Source organism: Cyclopterus lumpus, chromosome 11, assembly GCF_009769545.1.
Source record: "Cyclopterus lumpus isolate fCycLum1 chromosome 11, fCycLum1.pri, whole genome shotgun sequence".
Lineage (NCBI taxonomy): Eukaryota > Metazoa > Chordata > Actinopteri > Perciformes > Cyclopteridae > Cyclopterus > Cyclopterus lumpus.
The window spans coordinates 22,559,090-22,579,089 of NC_046976.1; the positions used below are offsets into that span (position 1 = coordinate 22,559,090).

Below are 20,000 nucleotides of genomic sequence, written 5' to 3' on the forward strand. Positions count from 1 at the left end.
AACATCTGTTACTATATCTATAACACATATGGTACTGCATATAAAACACATCTGTTACTATATCTAAAACCCATCTGTTACTACATCTGTTCATTATACAGAGAATAAAGTAGAACCTATGAGTCGGTCTGGTGTTTATTAATTATAAAGACAATAAAGTAGAACATATGAGTCTGTCTGGTGTTTATTAATTATAAAGACAATAAAGTAGAACATATGAGTCTGTCTGGTGTTTATTCATTATAAAGAGAATAAAGTATAACCTATGAGTCTGTCTGGTGTTTATTAATTATAAAGACAATAAAGTAGAACCTATGAGTCTGTCTGGTGTTTATTAATTATAAAGACAATAAAGTATAACCTATGAGTCTGTCTGGTGTTTATTCATTATAAAGAGAATAAAGTAGAACCTATGAGTCTGTCTGGTGTTTGTTCTTTATAAAGAGAATAAAGTAGAACCTATGAGTCTGTCTGGTGTTTATTAATTATAAAGACAATAAAGTAGAACCTATGAGTCTGTCTGGTGTTTATTAATTATAAAGAGAATAAAGTATAACCTATGAGTCTGTCTGGTGTTTATTCTTTATAAAGACAATAAAGTAGAACATATGAGTCTGTCTGGTGTTTATTAATTATAAAGAGAATAAAGTAGAACCTATGAGTCTGTCTGGTGTTTGTTCTTTATAAAGAGAATAAAGTAGAACCTATGAGTCTGTCTGGTGTTTATTAATTATAAAGAGAATAAAGTAGAACCTATGAGTCTGTCTGGTGTTTATTAATTATAAAGACAATAAAGTATAACCTATGAGTCTGTCTGGTGTTTATTAATTATAAAGAGAATAAAGTATAACCTATGAGTCTGTCTGGTGTTTATTCATTATAAAGAGAATAAAGTAGAACCTATGAGTCTGTCTGGTGTTTGTTCTTTATAAAGAGAATAAAGTAGAACCTATGAGTCTGTCTGGTGTTTATTAATTATAAAGAGAATAAAGTAGAACCTATGAGTCTGTCTGGTGTTTGTTCTTTATAAAGAGAATAAAGTAGAACCTATGAGTCTGTCTGGTGTTTATTAATTATAAAGACAATAAAGTAGAACCTATGAGTCTGTCTGGTGTTTATTAATTATAAAGACAATAAAGTAGAACCTATGAGTCTGTCTGGTGTTTATTCATTATAAAGAGAATAAAGTAGAACCTATGAGTCTCTGGTGTTTATTAATTATAAAGATAATAAAGTAGAACATATGAGTCTGTCTGGTGTTTATTCATTATAAAGAGAATAAATTACAACCTATGAGTCTGTCTGGTGTTTATTAATTATAAAGACAATAAAGTAGAACCTATGAGTCTGTCTGGTGTTTGTTCTTTATAAAGACAATAAAGTAGAACCTATGAGTCTGTCTGGTGTTTATTAATTATAAAGACAATAAAGTAGAACATATGAGTCTGTCTGGTGTTTATTAATTATAAAGACAATAAAGTAGAACCTATGAGTCTGTCTGGTGTTTATTAATTATAAAGACAATAAAGTAGAACCTATGAGTCTGTCTGGTGTTTATTAATTATAAAGACAATAAAGTAGAACCTATGAGTCTGTCTGGTGTTTATTAATTATAAAGACAATAAAGTAGAACCTATGAGTCTGTCTGGTGTTTATTAATTATAAAGAGAATAAAGTATAACCTATGAGTCGGTCTGGTGTTTATTAATTATAAAGAGAATAAAGTATAACCTATGAGTCTGTCTGGTGTTTATTAATTATAAAGAGAATAAAGTATAACCTATGAGTCTGTCTGGTGTTTGTTCTTTATAAAGACAATAAAGTAGAACCTATGAGTCTGTCTGGTGTTTATTAATTATAAAGAGAATAAAGTAGAACATATGAGTCTCTGGTGTTTATTAATTATAAAGAGAATAAAGTAGAACATATGAGTCTCTGGTGTTTATTAATTATAAAGAGAATAAAGTAGAACATATGAGTCTGTCTGGTGTTTATTAATTATAAAGACAATAAAGTAGAACCTATGAGTCTGTCTGGTGTTTATTAATTATAAAGACAATAAAGTAGAACATATGAGTCTGTCTGGTGTTTATTAATTATAAAGACAATAAAGTAGAACCTATGAGTCTGTCTGGTGTTTGTTCTTTATAAAGAGAATAAAGTATAACCTATGAGTCTGTCTGGTGTTTATTAATTATAAAGACAATAAAGTAGAACCTATGAGTCTGTCTGGTGTTTATTAATTATAAAGACAATAAAGTAGAACCTATGAGTCTGTCTGGTGTTTATTAATTATAAAGACAATAAAGTAGAACCTATGAGTCTGTCTGGTGTTTATTAATTATAAAGACAATAAAGTAGAACCTATGAGTCTGTCTGGTGTTTGTTCTTTATAAAGACAATAAAGTAGAACATATGAGTCTGTCTGGTGTTTATTAATTATAAAGACAATAAAGTAGAACCTATGAGTCTGTCTGGTGTTTGTTCTTTATAAAGACAATAAAGTAGAACCTATGAGTCTGTCTGGTGTTTATTAATTATAAAGACAATAAAGTAGAACCTATGAGTCTGTCTGGTGTTTGTTCTTTATAAAGACAATAAAGTAGAACATATGAGTCTGTCTGGTGTTTGTTCTTTATAAAGAGAATAAAGTAGAACCTATGAGTCTGTCTGGTGTTTGTTCTTTATAAAGACAATAAAGTAGAACCTATGAGTCTGTCTGGTGTTTGTTCTTTATAAAGACAATAAAGTAGAACGTAAGACATTAAATCTGTAGTTTAACACACAGGAGAGATAATTACTGTCAACAGATGGACACACTTAGAGGACGCCAGACCTCTGACAGAGTGTCTGTGTGTGTGTCTGTGTGTGTGTCTGTGTGTGTGTGAATAATTTGTAACAGAGGAGGACATATTTATCTCCTTTGTTTCGTCTCAACAACTTAAAGATGTGTTCACTCACATTGTTTACTGCAGTACACACAGACACACACACAGACACACACACACACAGACACACACACACACAGACACACACACACACAGACACACACACACACACAGACACTCACACACACACACAGACACACGCACACTCACACACACACAGACACACACACACACAGACACAGACACACAGACACAAACACACACACACAGACACACACAGACACAGACACTCACACACACACACAGACACACACACACACACAGACACACACACACTCACACACACACAGACACACACACACAGACACACACACACAGACACAGACACACACACACAGACACACACAGACACACACACACACAGACACACACAGACACACACACACACAGACACAGACACACACACACACACACACACAGACACACACAGACACTCACACACACAGACACAGACACACACACACAGACACACACAGACACACACACACAGACACTTACACACACACACACACACACACACACACACACACACACACACACACACACAGACACTTACACACACAGACACACACGCAGACACTTACACACACACACACACACACACACAGACACTTACACACACACACACACAGACACTTACACACACACACACACACACACAGACACAGTGAAAATGTAAGAAAGAACGTAGAAGGAAAACAAAGGACAGACCTCGTCCGTTGTCCTGGATCTGCTGGACCACTTCCCGGTAGTTGACAGCGTCGGCCTGGATCGGGAGGTAACGGATGGTGACGTTGCGCTTGCCCAGCAGCGTGTAAATACCCTCTACGGAAAAGAAGCACGGCCGGTCATCGTTGGCGTCCTTGTTGTCGCTGAAGATGAGCATGGCGTGCCGCCGCCAGTCGAACGCCTCCTGGATCCTCACTCCCAACTCGCCCAGCTTCTGGTGGGTGGGGCCCGTGTTGGTGACCGCTGCGTAGTGCTCAAAGCCGATGGCACGGGCACCGGCGGTCACCATGGGCACCTCCCAGTGGGTGGTGAAGCGGGCGACGGGCGAGGAGGAGTAGTCGCAGCCGGGGCCCACAAAGGCCCAGGGGTCGTGGGACAGCTTCAGGTCCACGGCAACCAGCGGCGCCATGGAGTCCGAGCAGAAGCCGGCGTGGTTCTCTGAGCTGCGGTGGATTAGCCGGAGCTTCAGGCCCGGCAGAAGCCGGTGGTCAGAGTTCACCTGCCGCACTGCCTGGAAGAGGGCTGGGGCCACGCGAGGCCACGCCCATGCGTAGTCCGTGTTGGTCAAAGGCAAGATGGCGGCCAGAGTCACCTCCTGAAGGGCCGCTGTGGTGTTGTCAGCTGACGGGGAGGAAGCAGCTGATTGGACGAGGAGGAAGAGGAGGAGCAGTGAGGGACAGGTTCCAGGGGGACAGGGCCACCTGGATAGCATGGTGAGCCTGTCAGACGAGGTGCAGGGAAAACAGAATTGAATTAAGAAAACCTAACCCTTTCACAATAAAAGACTAATATTAAGTTTGACATTTATCTTCACTGTTTAATAAATGTGTCCATATGGTGTGTTTTTGATATTATACCTGAACTATGATTAATCAATGAACTGATTCATTGATTAATCAAATTTAAAGGACTGTCTGCAACTAAGTAAGAAGTGCAATATTCTATGGTCACCGGAAACCCACCGTGCCCCCGTGTCGAAGGTAGGAGCCACCTCATAGAAAGACCACATAAGAGATATGGCAGCATCATGCTGGCAAAAACTGGGACTATTGCTGAATCAACTTCAAAGAGCGATGAAAACCACATTGAAGTCCTCACCACTGAGCTCAGAGGATTTACCATCACCTCAGTCTACCAGCCATCATACCTCTACAAGCTGTTTGAGAGGGGCATTGCCCTGGTGCTGAACCACAAACCAAGCCAGACATCTAAGTGTAGTTATAGATTCAGACCTCAACCTGAACAGACATATCAAGACCATTACACAATCAGCCTCCTTTCACCTGAAGAACATATCAAGGGTTAGAGGACTTATGTCTCAACAGGATTTGGAGGAACTTGTCTTCGCATTTATCTTCAGTAGACTTGACTTCTGTAAGCTGCAGCTCGAGTCCTCACTAAGACCAGGAAAGTAAGTTACATCAGTCCAGTTCTGAGGTCTTTGCACTGGCTTCCTGTCCAACAAAGAACTGGTTTATAAAGCACTGAATGGTTTAGGGCCTAAATACATGTCTGATCTGCTGCTACCTTATGAACCATCCCGACCCCTCAGGTGGTCTGGGACTGGTCTACATCCTGGTCCAAGAGTCAGAACTAAACATGGAGAAGCAGTGTTCAGGTCTTCTCAAGGTCCCTGAAACCCTCAGCTCCTTTAAATCCAGATTGAAGACTTCTCTGTTTGCTGTTGCCTTTAATTGAACAGAGTCAAGGATATTAATCAATGTCTGTATCTCATTGCTGCATTTTATTTCTCTAACTGTAACTTCTTTTTCTATTTCTTGCTTTTTTACTGTTTTTAATGTTTTCATAAATGTTCTTAATTGTGTTTGAATCTTGTTTTCTTTTGTATTATGTAATGATGCTTTTATGGTTTTATGTGAAGCACTTTGAATTGCCTTGTTGTTGAAATGTGCGTTACAAATAAACTTGGCTTGCCTTGTTGCTGAACCAGCCATCAGACCCTGTGAACCATCGCCTCCTCTTAAAGATCTTGGAGCTGACCAAAGACCTGAAGGCCTTCACAGACCTCATTGGAGCCCTTCTGAAAGACGGGCGCCTCTTTGATGTCCTGAACAACAAGCAGACGGAATGGCCGACCTCAAGGTGCTGGCCCAACTGCTTTATAACATCTACACCAACGACCAGCCGACGGACCAGAACACTGAGCGGCTCATCTCTGCAGACGATCTCTGTGGAACATCTCAAGAGAACTCGTTGGAAGCAGTAGAACCAAACCTCACCACAGCCTGAGATGAGCTGCTCCTCTACTACGAGCACAACAAGCAACCAGTCGGCTCGTTCCATCTCAGGAACCTTGAAGCCAACCGACCATTGGACATCAAGTGGTCTGGAGCCCCACTTGAGCGCCGTACCCACGCTGTCGACCTCGGAGTAACTCTAGATTGTACTTTGTCCTTTAAGGAGCACATCAATGACACAAAATCCAAGGTTGGCTCCCTAAACAACATTCTACGGAAACTGACCTACTCCAAATGGGGAGCCACAGCACACACAGTGAGATCTGTGGGGCGACTGCGGCTCAGTGGTCAGCAGGTCCGGCTTTCAATCAGAGAATCTGCCGTTTGAACCCTGGTTCTGCTAGCCCATGTTCATGTCTCCTTGAGTAAGACACTCAACCCTGATTTGCTCCCATAGCTGAGTCTACAGTGTGTGATTGTAAGTCATTTGGATAAAAGCGTCAGCTAAATGAAATGTAATGTAATCTACTGATCTGGCCAGCACTGAACAACAGAAACCCACCAACAACTCCACCTCCCCGCTGGCGTTGCCTATGACGATATTAGACGTCCGATATTAGACGTCCGATATTAGACGTCCGATATTAGACGTCCGATATTAGACGTCCGATATTAGACGTCTATTAATGATGAACACCATCTCCTCCATGGATATCACCCTCTGGCCCAACAGCTAAAGTCAAGAAGAAGCTCTGGAAGCAAAAGCTTGAGAAGGACCCTCTTCCAAATGCCATGATTAATACCCCCCCGACTGAAAACCTCCCCCCTGGCCCTGAAGCACCACAGGCTCCATAAAAAACACTAAACCGCCTCAGAACGAGAACGGGATGATCAAAAGCTGCTCTGCTCAGATGGGAGGGAGACCACCTGTGGGCGTGGAGAGCATGATGGATCACCTCTACTACCAATTGTTTGGGGATCAAAATCTGGTCAATGTTCTTCAATTCAATACTAGTGATAATAATAATATGAATACATGATAGTAATTATAATATCATATTATTAATCATAACAATCATCAACATATTATATAATTAATATTACAAATAATCATCCTAATATATAAATAATAATCATGATATCATATAAATAATAATATCAAACATTAAACATGTTAATCATCGATCAATACTTTAACTCCATGTGTGTAATTTTCCTCGTCGTGTAGTACTTCCACAGTGTGTACTAGTACTAGTAAACTGTGTACTAAACTAGTAAACTAGTACTAGTATTTGTACTGCAGTAAAAGCTTATTTACCTGTGCTCAGACCTTTAGTTTCCTAGTTCTCAGAGAAGACGTTTCCACGGCAACAAACCGGAGAGAAGGAGGACCGACCACCGGCGGAGGATCACCAGAAGAGGATCACCAGAAGAGGATCACCAGAGGAGGATCACCAGAAGAGGATCACCAGAGGAGGATCACCAGAGGAGGATCACCAGAAGAGGATCACCAGAGGAGGATCACCAGAGGAGGATCACCAGAAGAGGATCACCAGAGGAGGATCACCAGAGGAGGATCACCAGAAGAGGATCACCAGAGGAGGATCACCAGAGGAGGATCACCAGAAGAGGATCACCAGAAGAGGATCACCAGAGGAGGATCACCAGAAGAAAGCGAGCTGAAGCGTCCGGGTTGTGTTCCAGCTCTGCAGCTCCTCCGGTCCGTGCGTCCAACACTATGAGGCACACACTGAGGGGGGGTGGGGGGGGGGGGGGACAATTCAATTACCATGAGGGGGAGGAGAAAGAGGGGGGGTGGGGTTTGTACATTACAATGATTTAATGTTCTGTTTATATATTCATGTGTGTTTGTGAGAGCACTTTTTTAAGTCTTAGTAATAATGTTAATAAAGAACATGTCTCATCTTTCAACTGTTTAGTGGAGAGTGTTTTTACTGTGGGTTATTAATACCTTTTGTCATGATGTGTTGTTAATAAAGTTAATGAACAAACAAACACAACCCACTGAGTGTGTTTGAACAGGATACACCCGGTGGACCAGGAAGTGTCTCACACACACACACAGGTTCCCTCTCTGTACCTCTTCCTGGAAATGAACAAACACACACACACACACACACACACACACACACACACACACACACACACACACACACACACACACACACACACACACACACACACACACACACACACACACACACACACACACACACACACACACACACACACACACACACACACACACACACGTTCCCTCTATGTACCTCTTCCTGGAAATGAACACAGAAACACACGCACTTCCTCCCACACTCTCCTGTTCCTCTTGTCGGACAGAAAATGTTACCTAAGGACCACAAGACAACTGAGAGACGACCTAAGGACGACGAGACAACTGAGAGACGACCTAAGGACGCCGAGACAACTGAGAGACGACCTAAGGACGAACTAGAGGCGACCTAAGGACGACGAGACAACTGAGAGACAACCTAAGGACGAACTAGAGACGACCTAAGGACGACCGAGAGACGACCTAAGGACGACCGAGAGACGACCTAAGGACGACCGAGAGACGACCTAAGGACGACCGAGAGACGACCGAGAGACGACCTAAGGACGACCGAGAGACGACCTAAGGACGACCTAAGGACGACGAGACAACTGAGAGACAACCTAAGGACGACCGAGAGACGACCGAGAGACGACCGAGAGACGACCTAAGGACGACCGAGAGACGACCTAAGGACGACCGAGAGACGACCTAAGGACGAACTAGAGACGACCTAAGGACGACTGAGAGACGACCTAAGGACGAACTAGAGACGACCTAAGGACGACCGAGAGACGACCTAAGGACGACCGAGAGACGACCTAAGGACGACCGAGAGACGACCTAAGGACGCACTAGAGACAACCTAAGGACGACCGAGAGACGACCTAAGGACAACGAGACAACTGAGAGACGACCTAAGGACGACCGAGAGACGACCTAAGGACGACAAGATAACTGATAGACGACCGAGAGACGACCTAAGGACCAAAAGACAACTGAGAGACGACCTAAGGACAACCGAGAGACGACCTAAGGACAACAAGACAACTGATAGATTTAGAGAAAAATAAGAACAACCCCAGGGTTCTCTTTAGCACTGTAGCCAGGCTGACAGAGAGTCACAGCTCTGTGGAGCCGTGTATTCCTATAGACCTCAGTAGTAATGACTTCATGAACTTCTTCAATGAAAAGATTTGAACTATTAGAGGCAAGATCGATGATCTCTTGCCCTCAACTACTGCCGATCTGTCATCAAGAGGAGTGGCCTTGGAAACGGCTGTATACCCTGGTGTATATTTGGATAGCTTTTCTCCCATCAACCTAGACCAATTGTCTTCAACGGTTTCTACTTCTAAACCGTCTACCTGTCTCTTAGACCCCATCCCAACGAGGCTGCTTAAAGACGTGTTGCCTTTAATTGGCACCTCTCTGCTGGATATTGTTAATGTGTCTTTGCTAACAGGCCATGTACCACATTCCTTCAAAGTAGCTGTAATTAAACCTCCTGAAGAAGACCACTCTTAATCCAGAGGTGTTGGCTAACTACAGACCGATCTCTAACCTTCCCTTCCTCTCTAAGATCCTTGAGAAAGTAGTCGCAAATCAGTTGTGCGACTTCCTACATCAGAATAGTTTATTTGAGGAGTTTCAGTCAGGATTTAGAAAACATCACAGAGACAGCACTGGTGAAAATTACAAATGACCTCCTAAAGCATCAGATAAAGGACTCATCTCGGTACTGGTCTTATTAGACCTTAGTGCTGATAAAGGACTCATCTCTGTACTGGTCTTGTTAGACCTTAGTGCTGATAAAGGACTCATCTCTGTACTGGTCTTGTTAGACCTTAGTGCTGATAAAGGACTCATCTCCGTACTGGTCTTGTTAGACCTTAGTGCTGATAAAGGACTCATCTCTGTACTGGTATTATTAGACCTTAGTGCTGCGTTCGACACCATTGATCATGACATCCTATTACAGAGACTGGATCAGTCGATTGGCATTTCAGGTACCGCACTAAGTTGGTTTAAATCCTATTTATCAGATCGATCTCAATTTGTATTTGTAAACGATGAAGCCTCAATGACCACCAACGTTAATCACGGAGTTCCACAAGGTTCTGTGCTTGGACCAATTTTATTTACCTTATATATGCTTCCTTTGGGCAATATTATCAGGAAACACTGCATTAACTTTCATTGCTATGCAGACGATACTCAATTATATCTATGGATCAAACCAGAGGAGACCAACCAGCTCGCTAAAATTCAAGAATGTCTTAAAGACATAAAAACATGGATGACCTGCAACTTCCTGATGTTAAACTCAGACAAAACTGAAGTTATTTTACTGGACTGAACACCTCAGAGATCAATTATCTGGTGATGTGGTTTCTGTAGATGGCATTGCCCTGGCATCCAACACCATGTAAAGAATCTCTAGTTATCTTTGACCCAGACTTGTCCTTTAACTCCCACGTTAAGCAAATCTCAAGGATTGCATTTTTTCATCTACGTAACATTTTAAAAAAATCAGGCACATCTTGTCCTAAAAAGATGCAGAAAAGCTGGTTCACGCGTTTGTTACTTCCAGACTAGATTACTGCAACTCCTTATTATCAGGCTGCTCTAATAAGTATCTTAAGCCCCTCCAGTTGATCCAAAATGCTGCAGCTCGTGTACTCACAAAAACTAAGAAAAGAGATCACATGACTCCTGTATTAGCTGCTCTGCACTGGCTCCCTGTAAAATCAAGAATCACATTTAAAATTCTTCTCCTCACCTACAAAGCCTTGATTGGTGATGCACCATCATATCTTAAGGAGCTTGTAGTACCATATTGCCCCACTAGAGAGCTGCTCACTAAATGTGGGGCTACTTGTGGTTCCTAGAGTCCTAAAAAGTAGGATGGGAGCCAGAGCCTTCAGTTATCAAGCTCCTCTTTTATGGAACCAGCTTCCACTTTCAGTCCTGGAGGCAGACACAGTCACCTCATTCAAGAATAGACTTAAGACTTTCCTCTTTAATAGTGCTTATAGTTAGGGCTGAATCAGGTTTCCCCTGGTCCAGCCCCTTGATATGCTGCTATAGGCTTATAGGCTGCTGGGGGATGTTTTAGGATACACTGAGCACCTCTCTCCTCTTCTCTCTCTCCTTATGGATACATTTACATCTCTCCATTGCACCTTATTCACTCTGCTTCCTCCCCGGAGTCGTTGTGACTTCACGTCTCATAGGGTCCATTGGACCTGGAGGTGTCTGATGCTGGTGAGCCGGCCTCCCATTGGCCCTGCTGATGCCCCGCCCCCTCCTCTCTACCTCCTTCTGTTTCATGGATTGGAGTTCCATTCATACATTGTCATATTCATGTAATGTGTTTATGTAACTCTGTAACTCTGTTCATCTGGTCACATGACATCTATTCATCTGTCCATCCGGGGAGAGGGATCCTCCTCTGTTGCTCTCCTGAAGGTTTCTTCCCTTTTTTCCCTGTCAAAGGTTATTTTTGGGGAGTTTTTCCTGATCCGATGTGAGGTCAAAGGTCAGGGATGTCGTATGTGTACAGATTGTAAAGCCCTCTGAGGCAAATTTGTAATTTGTGATATTGGGCTATACAAAATAAACTGAATTGAATTGAATTGAATAGACGACCGAGAGACGACCTAAGGACGACAAGACAACTGATAGACGACCGAGAGACGACCTAAGGACGACAAGACAACTGAGAGACGACCTAAGGACAACCGAGAGACGACCTAAGGACGACCGAGAGACGACCTAAGGACGAACTAGAGACGACCTAAGGACGACTGAAAGACGACCTAAGGACGACGAGACAACTGAGAGACGACCTAAGGACGACCGAGAGACGACCTAAGGGCGACCTAAGGACGACAAGACAACTGAGAGACGACCTAAGGACGACCGAGAGACGACCTAAGGACGACAAGATAACTGATAGACGACCGAGAGACGACCTAAGGACCAAAGACAACTGAGAGACGACCTAAGGACAACCGAGAGACGACCTAAGGACAACAAGACAACTGATAGACGACCGAGAGACGACCTAAGGACGACGAGACAACTGAGAGACGGCCTAAGGATGACCGAGAGACGACCTAAGGACGACAAGACAACTGAGAGACGACCTAAGGACAACCGAGAGACGACCTAAGGACAACAAGACAACTGATAGACGACCGAGAGACGACCTAAGGACGACGAGACAACTGAGAGACGACCTAAGGACGACCGAGAGACGACCTAAGGACAACAAGACAACTGATAGACGACCGAGAGACGACCTAAGGACGACGAGACAACTGAGAGACGACCTTAGGACGACCGAGAGACGACCTAAGGACGACCTAAGGACGACGAGACAACTGAGAGATGACCTAAGGACGACCTAAGGACGACCTAAGGACGACGAGACAACTGAGAGACGACCTAAGGACGACCTAAGGACGACGAGACAACTGAGAGATGACCTAAGGACGACCGAGAGACAACCTAAGGACGACCTAAGGACCAAAAGACAACTGAGAGACGACCTAAGGACAACCGAGAGACGACCTAAGGACAACAAGACAACTGATAGACGACCGAGAGACGACCTAAGGACGACAAGACAACTGAGAGACGGCCTAAGGACGGCCTAAGGATGACCTAAGGACGACGAGACAACTGAGAGACGACCTAAGGACGACGAGACAACTGAGAGACGACCAAAGGACGACCTTTGGACGACGAGACAACTGAGAGACGGCCTAAGGATGACCGAGAGACGACCTAAGGACGACAAGATAACTGAGACGACCTAAGGATGACCGAGAGACAACCTAAGGACGACAAGATAACTGAGACGACCTAAGGATGACCGAGAGACGACCTTAAAACGACAAGATAACTGAGACGACCGAGAGACGACCTAAGGACGACAAGACAACTGTGTCTCCTCAGCGGTCCAAGTCGGGGGAAGCTTTTGCAGCGACTTATCGCTAAAATCTAACAGTAATATTTTCACACTGTTTACTTCTGCTAACGTTAGCTACCTTACTTTAGCTTAGCAGCTTGCGATGTCTTCCTCCCCCCCTCCCCGTCCCTCTTGCTCAGAGTGTCTCATGTAGAGCTATTCCTCTGCCTCCCTTAATGATAACGGTACATGCAACACGTGTAGTTCATTTGCTGGTTGGAGGCAGTTCTAAGTGGGTTGGATGCACGGCTCCGCACCATCGAAGCTCAGACGTTAGCTACATTAGTTAGCCCGCCCCCTCCCATAGCCGGTGCGGACCAGCTAGCCGTAGCTTCTGCTAGCTCTTCCCTAGCAGCCCCTGCGCAGCCGGATGGCTGGGTGACTGTTCGAAGGGGTTTTAAGTCTAAACAGAAGTCCACTGAGCACCGCCAACCTCTTCACGTTTCAAACCAGTTTTCCCCACTCAGCGACGCACCCGCTGAGAAACCCACTCTGGTTATAGGTAGCTCCATAGTCAGAGACGTGAAGATAGGGAAGCCAGGGACCAAAGTCATATGCATCCCGGGGGCCAGAGCGGGCGACATTGAATCTGGTTTAAAACTGCTGGCTAAAGATGAGCGTAGTTACAGTAAGATTATAATACACGCCGGCGGTAATGACTCCCGACTGCGGCGGTCGGAGGTCACTAAAATTAATGTGGAATCGGTGTGTACTTATGCCAAGACAATGTCGGACACCGTAGTTTTCTCTGGCCCTCTCCCTAATCTGATCAATGATGACATGTATAGCCGCATGTCGTCATTCAACCGCTGGTTGTCCAGGTGGTGCCCAGCAAACAATGTGGGCTACATAGATAACTGGCAGACTTTCTGGGGAAAGCCTGATCTGATGAGTCGAGACGGCATTCATCCCACTTGGGATGGAGCGCGTCTCATTTCTGTGAACATGGCCAAGTTGATTAACGGACTTAATCCATGACCCAGAGTTCAGATCAGGAAGCAGAAGCAGAGTTGTAGTCTTCCACCCTTCTCTGCACTTCCATTGGAGCAGTTACCCACCCTTAACCTTAACTCTATAGAGACTGTGTCTGTCCCACGGCCACTTAAATTAATTAAATCAAAAGTAACCAGAAGAGGAGTCATACAAAATAACCTCATACAGGTTAACATCACTACTGCCACAGTGCAACAAAACAGGATAATTAAATGTGGACTCCTAAATATTAGATCTCTGTCATCTAAAGCTGTATTAGTAAATGATTTAATATCAGACAATCACATTGATTTATTGTGTCTTACTGAAACCTGGCTGAGCCATGAAGAATATGTCAGCCTAAATGAATCAACTCCTCCAAGTCATATTAATACTCACATTCCTCGAGGCACCGGCCGAGGAGGTGGAGTAGCAGCCATCTTTATTTTTATTTAAATTTATTTAACCAGGAAAAGCCTCATTGAGAGTGTCCTGGCCAAGACAGCAAAAGCACAAGTTTCAGACATACAACATAAAACAGTGACAGACCATACAAACTTTAGTAAAACCAAAACTAAGATTCAAGTTATTTTTCATAGCTAGTTTAGACGGACTGTTCAGATCTAGAGTGACAGCCGTCTGCTAGAGTGAGAGAAGAAGAAAATAAAACGGATTTTGCCACAAGTCTCTCAATTGTCACTCTTTTTACACCATTTATGGATCAAAACGTAGGGATTATTGTGCTGGTCACATGTGTCGATGGAACCCCCGATGTTTCCCACATTTGTCAGGAGAAAACTTAACGAGGGAGCAAGTCCAGCTCTCTGCCCCATCAGACTCCATTCAAAACCTGAGCCAGAATTTCTTTCTTTAAAGTGAGAGCACTTTGTAAACTGTGATTAAGCCGTCATATCTAAACCCAGAAACACATTTAAGGACACGTACACGTTCACAAAAGCCTTGAGCCGCTCATAATGTCCACACTTTTGTGATCAGAGTTATGGTTTTACTGTCACCATAAAGAGGCCCCGCCCTCTACACACCCAGTCACCATAAAGAGGCCCCGCCCTCTACACACCCACAGTCACCATAAAGAGGCCCCGCCCTCTACACACCCAGTCACCATAAAGAGGCCCCGCCCTCTACACACCCAGTCACCATAAAGAGGCCCCGCCCTCTACACACCCACAGTCACCATAAAGAGGCCCCGCCCTCTACACACCCAGTCACCATAAAGAGGCCCCGCCCTCTACACACCCAGTCACCATAAAGAGGCCCCGCCCTCTACACACCCAGTCACCATAAAGAGGCCCCGCCCTCTACACACCCACAGTCACCATAAAGAGGCCCCGCCCTCTACACACCCAGTCACCATAAAGAGGCCCCGCCCTCTACACACCCACAGTCACCATAAAGAGGCCCCGCCCTCTACACACCCACAGTCACCATAAAGAGGCCCCGCCCTCTACACACCCACAGTCACCATAAAGAGGCCCCGCCCTCTACACACCCACAGTCACCATAAAGAGGCCCCGCCCTCTACACGCCCACAGTCACCATAAAGAGGCCCCGCCCTCTACACGCCCACAGTCACCATAAAGAGGCCCCGCCCTCTACACGCCCACAGTCACCATAAAGTATAAAAGCACTAGACAGGAGACAGCGCTCCTGAGGGGGAAGAGCGATCTCAGACATACATCATAAACACGTCAACAATGTTTATGTATAAAAGTATTTTTAATGACTCACTGCCAACGGGAGGGGGGCAGATTTATAGATTTATGTTGTTATTGATATCAGACTTTAAGATCATGAGACTGAATGTGTCTGACATTTACTTTCAGACACATTTAATACTCAGTTCTACAGACACAGTACAACCAGAATACAGTAATGAGTACCACACAGTACATAACGGAGTACCACGCAGTGAAGTACACAACTGAGTACCACACAGTGAAGTACACAACGGAGTACCACACAGTGAAGTACACAACTGAGTACCACACAGTGAAGTACACAACTGAGTACCACACAGTGAAGTACATAACGGAGTACCACACAGTGAAGTACATAACGGAGTACCACACAGTGAAGTACACAACTGAGTACCACACAGTGAAGTACACAACTGAGTACCACACAGTGAAGTACATAACTGAGTACCACACAGCATAGTGCTGAATACCATACAGTGCCGAGTACCACACGGTACATAATGGAGTACCACACAGCATAGTGCTGAATACCATACAGTGCCGAGTACCACACGGTACATAATGGAGTACCACACGGTACATAATGGAGTACCACACGGTACATAATGGAGTACCATACAGTGCAGGACAGACTAGCAGTACTTCTGTGGTAGTGCGACAGTAACGTTGTTGAACCGGATTGGTTCCAGTCTTGGACTCTCCCAGGCAGAGCCAGCAGTCGGTTCCCTACAGCTGGATGAAGCCTGAGTAGAGACCGTCCATCCTTTGCTGGTCTGAGGTCTGGTCCAGCACCGGGCTTGACTCCCCTCCTTCAGCCGTGTGAACTTTGAGGTGTCCGTTGAGCGACCGCTTGGCCTGGAAGCTCTTCCCACAGACCCTGCAGATGTACGGTTTCTCTCCGGTGTGGATCAGCATGTGTCTCTTCAGGTCCACTTCCTGCATGAAGCCCTTCCCACACACCTGGCACAGGAAGCGTCTCTCTTTGTTGTGGAAGCGGACGTGAGTGTCCAGAGTCTGTTTCTGGGTGAATCCCTTCCCACAGAGGCTGCAGGTAAAGGCCTTTTCCCCGGTGTGGGTCTTCAGGTGCGTCTTCAAGTTGCCGCTCTGGTTGAAGCTCTTTCCACAGGAGCTGCAGGAGTACGGTTTCTCTCCAGTGTGGATCCTCATGTGCATCAGCAGTGCGGCCTGAGCACTGAAGCACTTTCCGCAGACGTGGCAGGTGTTGCCGATCTCGCGGTGGGAGTGCAGGTGAGCGGCGAGCCTGGCGGTGGACTCGTACTGGTGTCCACAGAGTCCGCAGCAGCAGACAGGGTCCTTCAGATGAGTCTCCACGTGTTTCACCAATAAGACTCTCTTGTCGAAGGCGTCGCTGCATACTTTGCAGTGGAAGGACCGCGCCGAGCTGCGGCGTCTCTTCGGTTTGTCTGCTGCATCCTTCTGGTGGGTTGCCATATGTTGTTTCAGGCTGCGCCGCTTTGTGAACTCCTGACTGCAGACGCTGCAGGCGTGCACCTCCTCCCCGCTGTGATCCTGCATGTGACGTTCTAAAGACGTCATGTGATAGAAAGCCCGGCTGCACTCTTTGCACCTAAAGGGTTTCTCTGCGGCGTGGATGCGCATGTGTGACGACAGGTTGCCTTTCTGGCTGAACTTCTTGCCGCAGATTTCGCAACTGTACGGTTTCTCTCCGGTGTGCAGACGCATGTGCAGCTCCTGTGCCAGAATCGACTGGAAGGTTTTCCCGCAAAGGGAACAGGTTTTGCTCTTCACCTGGTGTGTTTGCAAGTGAGCTGTCAGGTCGGCGGCGGAGTCCAACCGCACGCCACAGAAGCCACAGCAGCAGTCCGAGTCCTGGGCGCAGACCTGCAGGACGTGTTTGAGCAGGAAGCCTTTCCCCTGCAGAGAGCGTCCACACGCGTGGCAGCTGAAGCTCTGAGCCGGAGTCGACCTCTTTCGTTTGTTCCTGATGGCGAGCAGTGGCCGTCCTCTCTTCTTTTTCCACGAAGACCTCAGCGTCTGACTGCGTTTGGTCCGGATCCGGTCTGGAACACAGTCACCGTTGGCGGCCGAGCTGCTCGGGGAGGTGGGCGGATCGCTGGGAGGCGAAGGAGTGTGAAGCATCGACGGGCCGGAAGCATCGCTGTCGACGGGCTCAGCTTCGGTCTGGCTCAGGTCTGCAGGGTCCCCTGAAGGCTGGAGGTCTGTGTGGTTCAGGTCTGCAGGGTCCCCTGAAGGCTGGAGGTCTGTGTGGTTCAGGTCTGCAGGGTCCCCCAAAGGATGGGGGTCTGTGTGGCTCCGGCCCACCTCCTGCAGACACTCTGAAGAGACATAACAACAAACGTGTCCGTCATTCACAAATATTGTGGTTTCCTTCACGTCTAAATACTGATGTCTCAATTCATCCATTAATCTTCAGTGTTAGTGTCCAAAAAACCCAAAGACACTCAGAAATGCTCTTCATTTATTTGCATTATGTTAAATGATTATTTAAATAACTGCTGTTAATTATTTGATTATTCAACAGATAGTTTCAGCTTTGGTTTCAAACCAGATATGATTTCAATATTTCAATCATCTAAGCTGCCATCCACTCCTTTTCTGACTCCTCTGAATACATATATGTATTTAATAAGCGTGGTTCTGAATAATACAACTTCCGATGATTTTATCACCTCAAATAATAACATTACATTTGAGTTGCATTGCTACCATTTACACATATGACAGGAGTCTTATTTTGAAGTAGAGCGGAAGTGGGAAGTCGCCGGGCCTGTCCTCTGGACGTACCTGCTCGCTGCAGCTGCACGTCGGGCTTCAGCAGGGCATCGAGCAGCCTCTTCTGGCGGCGGACCTCTCGCTCGGACCGCTCGGCTCGGTCTTCGTACTCCGCCACGGTTTCCTCCAACAGACCGACAATCTCCTCCTCCGCAGCCGCGAGCCGCTCGGTGAGCAGCGCTCTCAGCGCCGGGATGTCCGCCGCTTCTTGTCCTTCTTCCACCCGCAGCAGAACGTCTTCGGCGGCGGCGCCGAGCCGCTCGCGTACCGACACCCGCAGCAGCCGCACGGCGCACATTGTGCTCCTCTTGTGCGGACAAAGAGAGCCAGCGGGGCCGCGCACACGGACAGTTCGCTTTGAGGAGAGCGGAGCGGCGGAAGCGAACAGCGACCTCTGCTGGACCGGAGGGCGAACAACAAGCGCTTCGTTATGGAGGAAGATTCAGTTCCGTTCAGAAATATATAGAATTACATGAATATAATAACATATTCACGACTGGTTGTTTTTGTTTTGCAGCAGAAAGCGACTACACATTTAGTTGGTAATAAACTTAACTTTAATCTTTTTATCACGTTTTAACTGAATGGCAGAAATAGACAAATTAGCTTTATGTTGACTGCAGTGTACTATTTATGAAGAGTATTAATAAGCTATTTATTAACTTTGATGAGAGAAACACTGTTTCATTACTTTATGAAGAGTATTAATAAGCTATTTATTAACTTTGATGAGAGAAACACTGTTTCATTACTTTATGAAGAGTATTAATAAGCTATTTATTAACTTTGATGAGAGAAACACTGTTTCATTACTTTATGAAGAGTATTAATAAGCTATTTATTAACTTTGATGAGAGAAACACTGTTTCATTACTTTATGAAGAGTATTAATAAGCTATTTATTAACTTTATGAAGAGTATTAATAAGCTATTTATTAACTTTGATGAGAGACAAACTGTTTAATTACTTTATGAAGAGTATTAATAAACTGTTTATTAACTCTATGAAGAGAGAAACACTGTATTAACTTTATGAAGAGTATTAATAAACTGTTTAACTGTATAAAGACAATTAATAAACTATTTATTAACTTCATGAAGGGTATTAATAAACTATTAACTTTATGATGAGAGAAAAACTGTTTAATTACTTTATGAAGAGTATTAATAAACTATGTCTATGTATTAACTTTATGATGAGTATGTAAACTATTTATTAACTTTATGAAGAGTATTAATAAACTCTTAACTTTATGATGAAACAACTTTAAAACCTTTAAGAACCTCATATTTTCAGCATAACCTGAATTTAATGAGTGAAACCCATAGAACCCTGAAGGGTTCATATAGATCCTTGAAGAACCTCATCCTGTCAAAGAACCTGATTCTTGTCATTGATTCATATAGATCCTTGAAGAACCTCATCCTGTCAAAGAACCTGATTCTTGTCATTGATTCATATAGATCCTTGAAGAACCTCATCCTGTCAAAGAACCTGATTCTTGTCATTGATTCATATAGATCCTTGAAGAACCTCATCCTGTCAAAGAACCTGATTCTTGTCATTGATTCATATAGATCCTTGAAGAACCTCATCTGTCAAAGAACCTG

General features: G+C 44.7%; 2 protein-coding genes across 2 annotated transcripts in view; both read right to left on the reverse strand.

Moving 5' to 3' along the window:
• npr1a (natriuretic peptide receptor 1a) overlaps positions 1–7,361 on the reverse strand; it is a 52,285-nt gene extending 44,924 nt beyond the window's left edge. Inside the window, exons 1-2 of the mRNA XM_034545631.1 lie at positions 7,194–7,361; positions 3,660–4,396 (exon numbers count right to left, since the gene is read on the reverse strand). Coding sequence (XP_034401522.1) covers positions 3,660–4,389 — 730 coding nt within the window. The 5' untranslated portion in view covers positions 4,390–4,396; positions 7,194–7,361. The remainder of the gene's footprint in view (positions 1–3,659; positions 4,397–7,193) is intronic.
• An 8,764-nt stretch (positions 7,362–16,125) lies between these two features.
• On the reverse strand, positions 16,126–19,290 carry LOC117739314 (zinc finger protein 2-like). Its single transcript, XM_034545643.1, has 2 exons — positions 18,402–19,290; positions 16,126–17,932 (listed from the first exon to the last, which is right to left on the reverse strand). The coding sequence occupies exons 1-2, from the start codon at positions 18,685–18,687 to the stop codon at positions 16,341–16,343; spliced, it is 1,878 nt and encodes a 625-aa protein (XP_034401534.1). The 5' UTR covers positions 18,688–19,290; the 3' UTR covers positions 16,126–16,340.
• Positions 19,291–20,000: the final 710 nt, after the last annotated feature.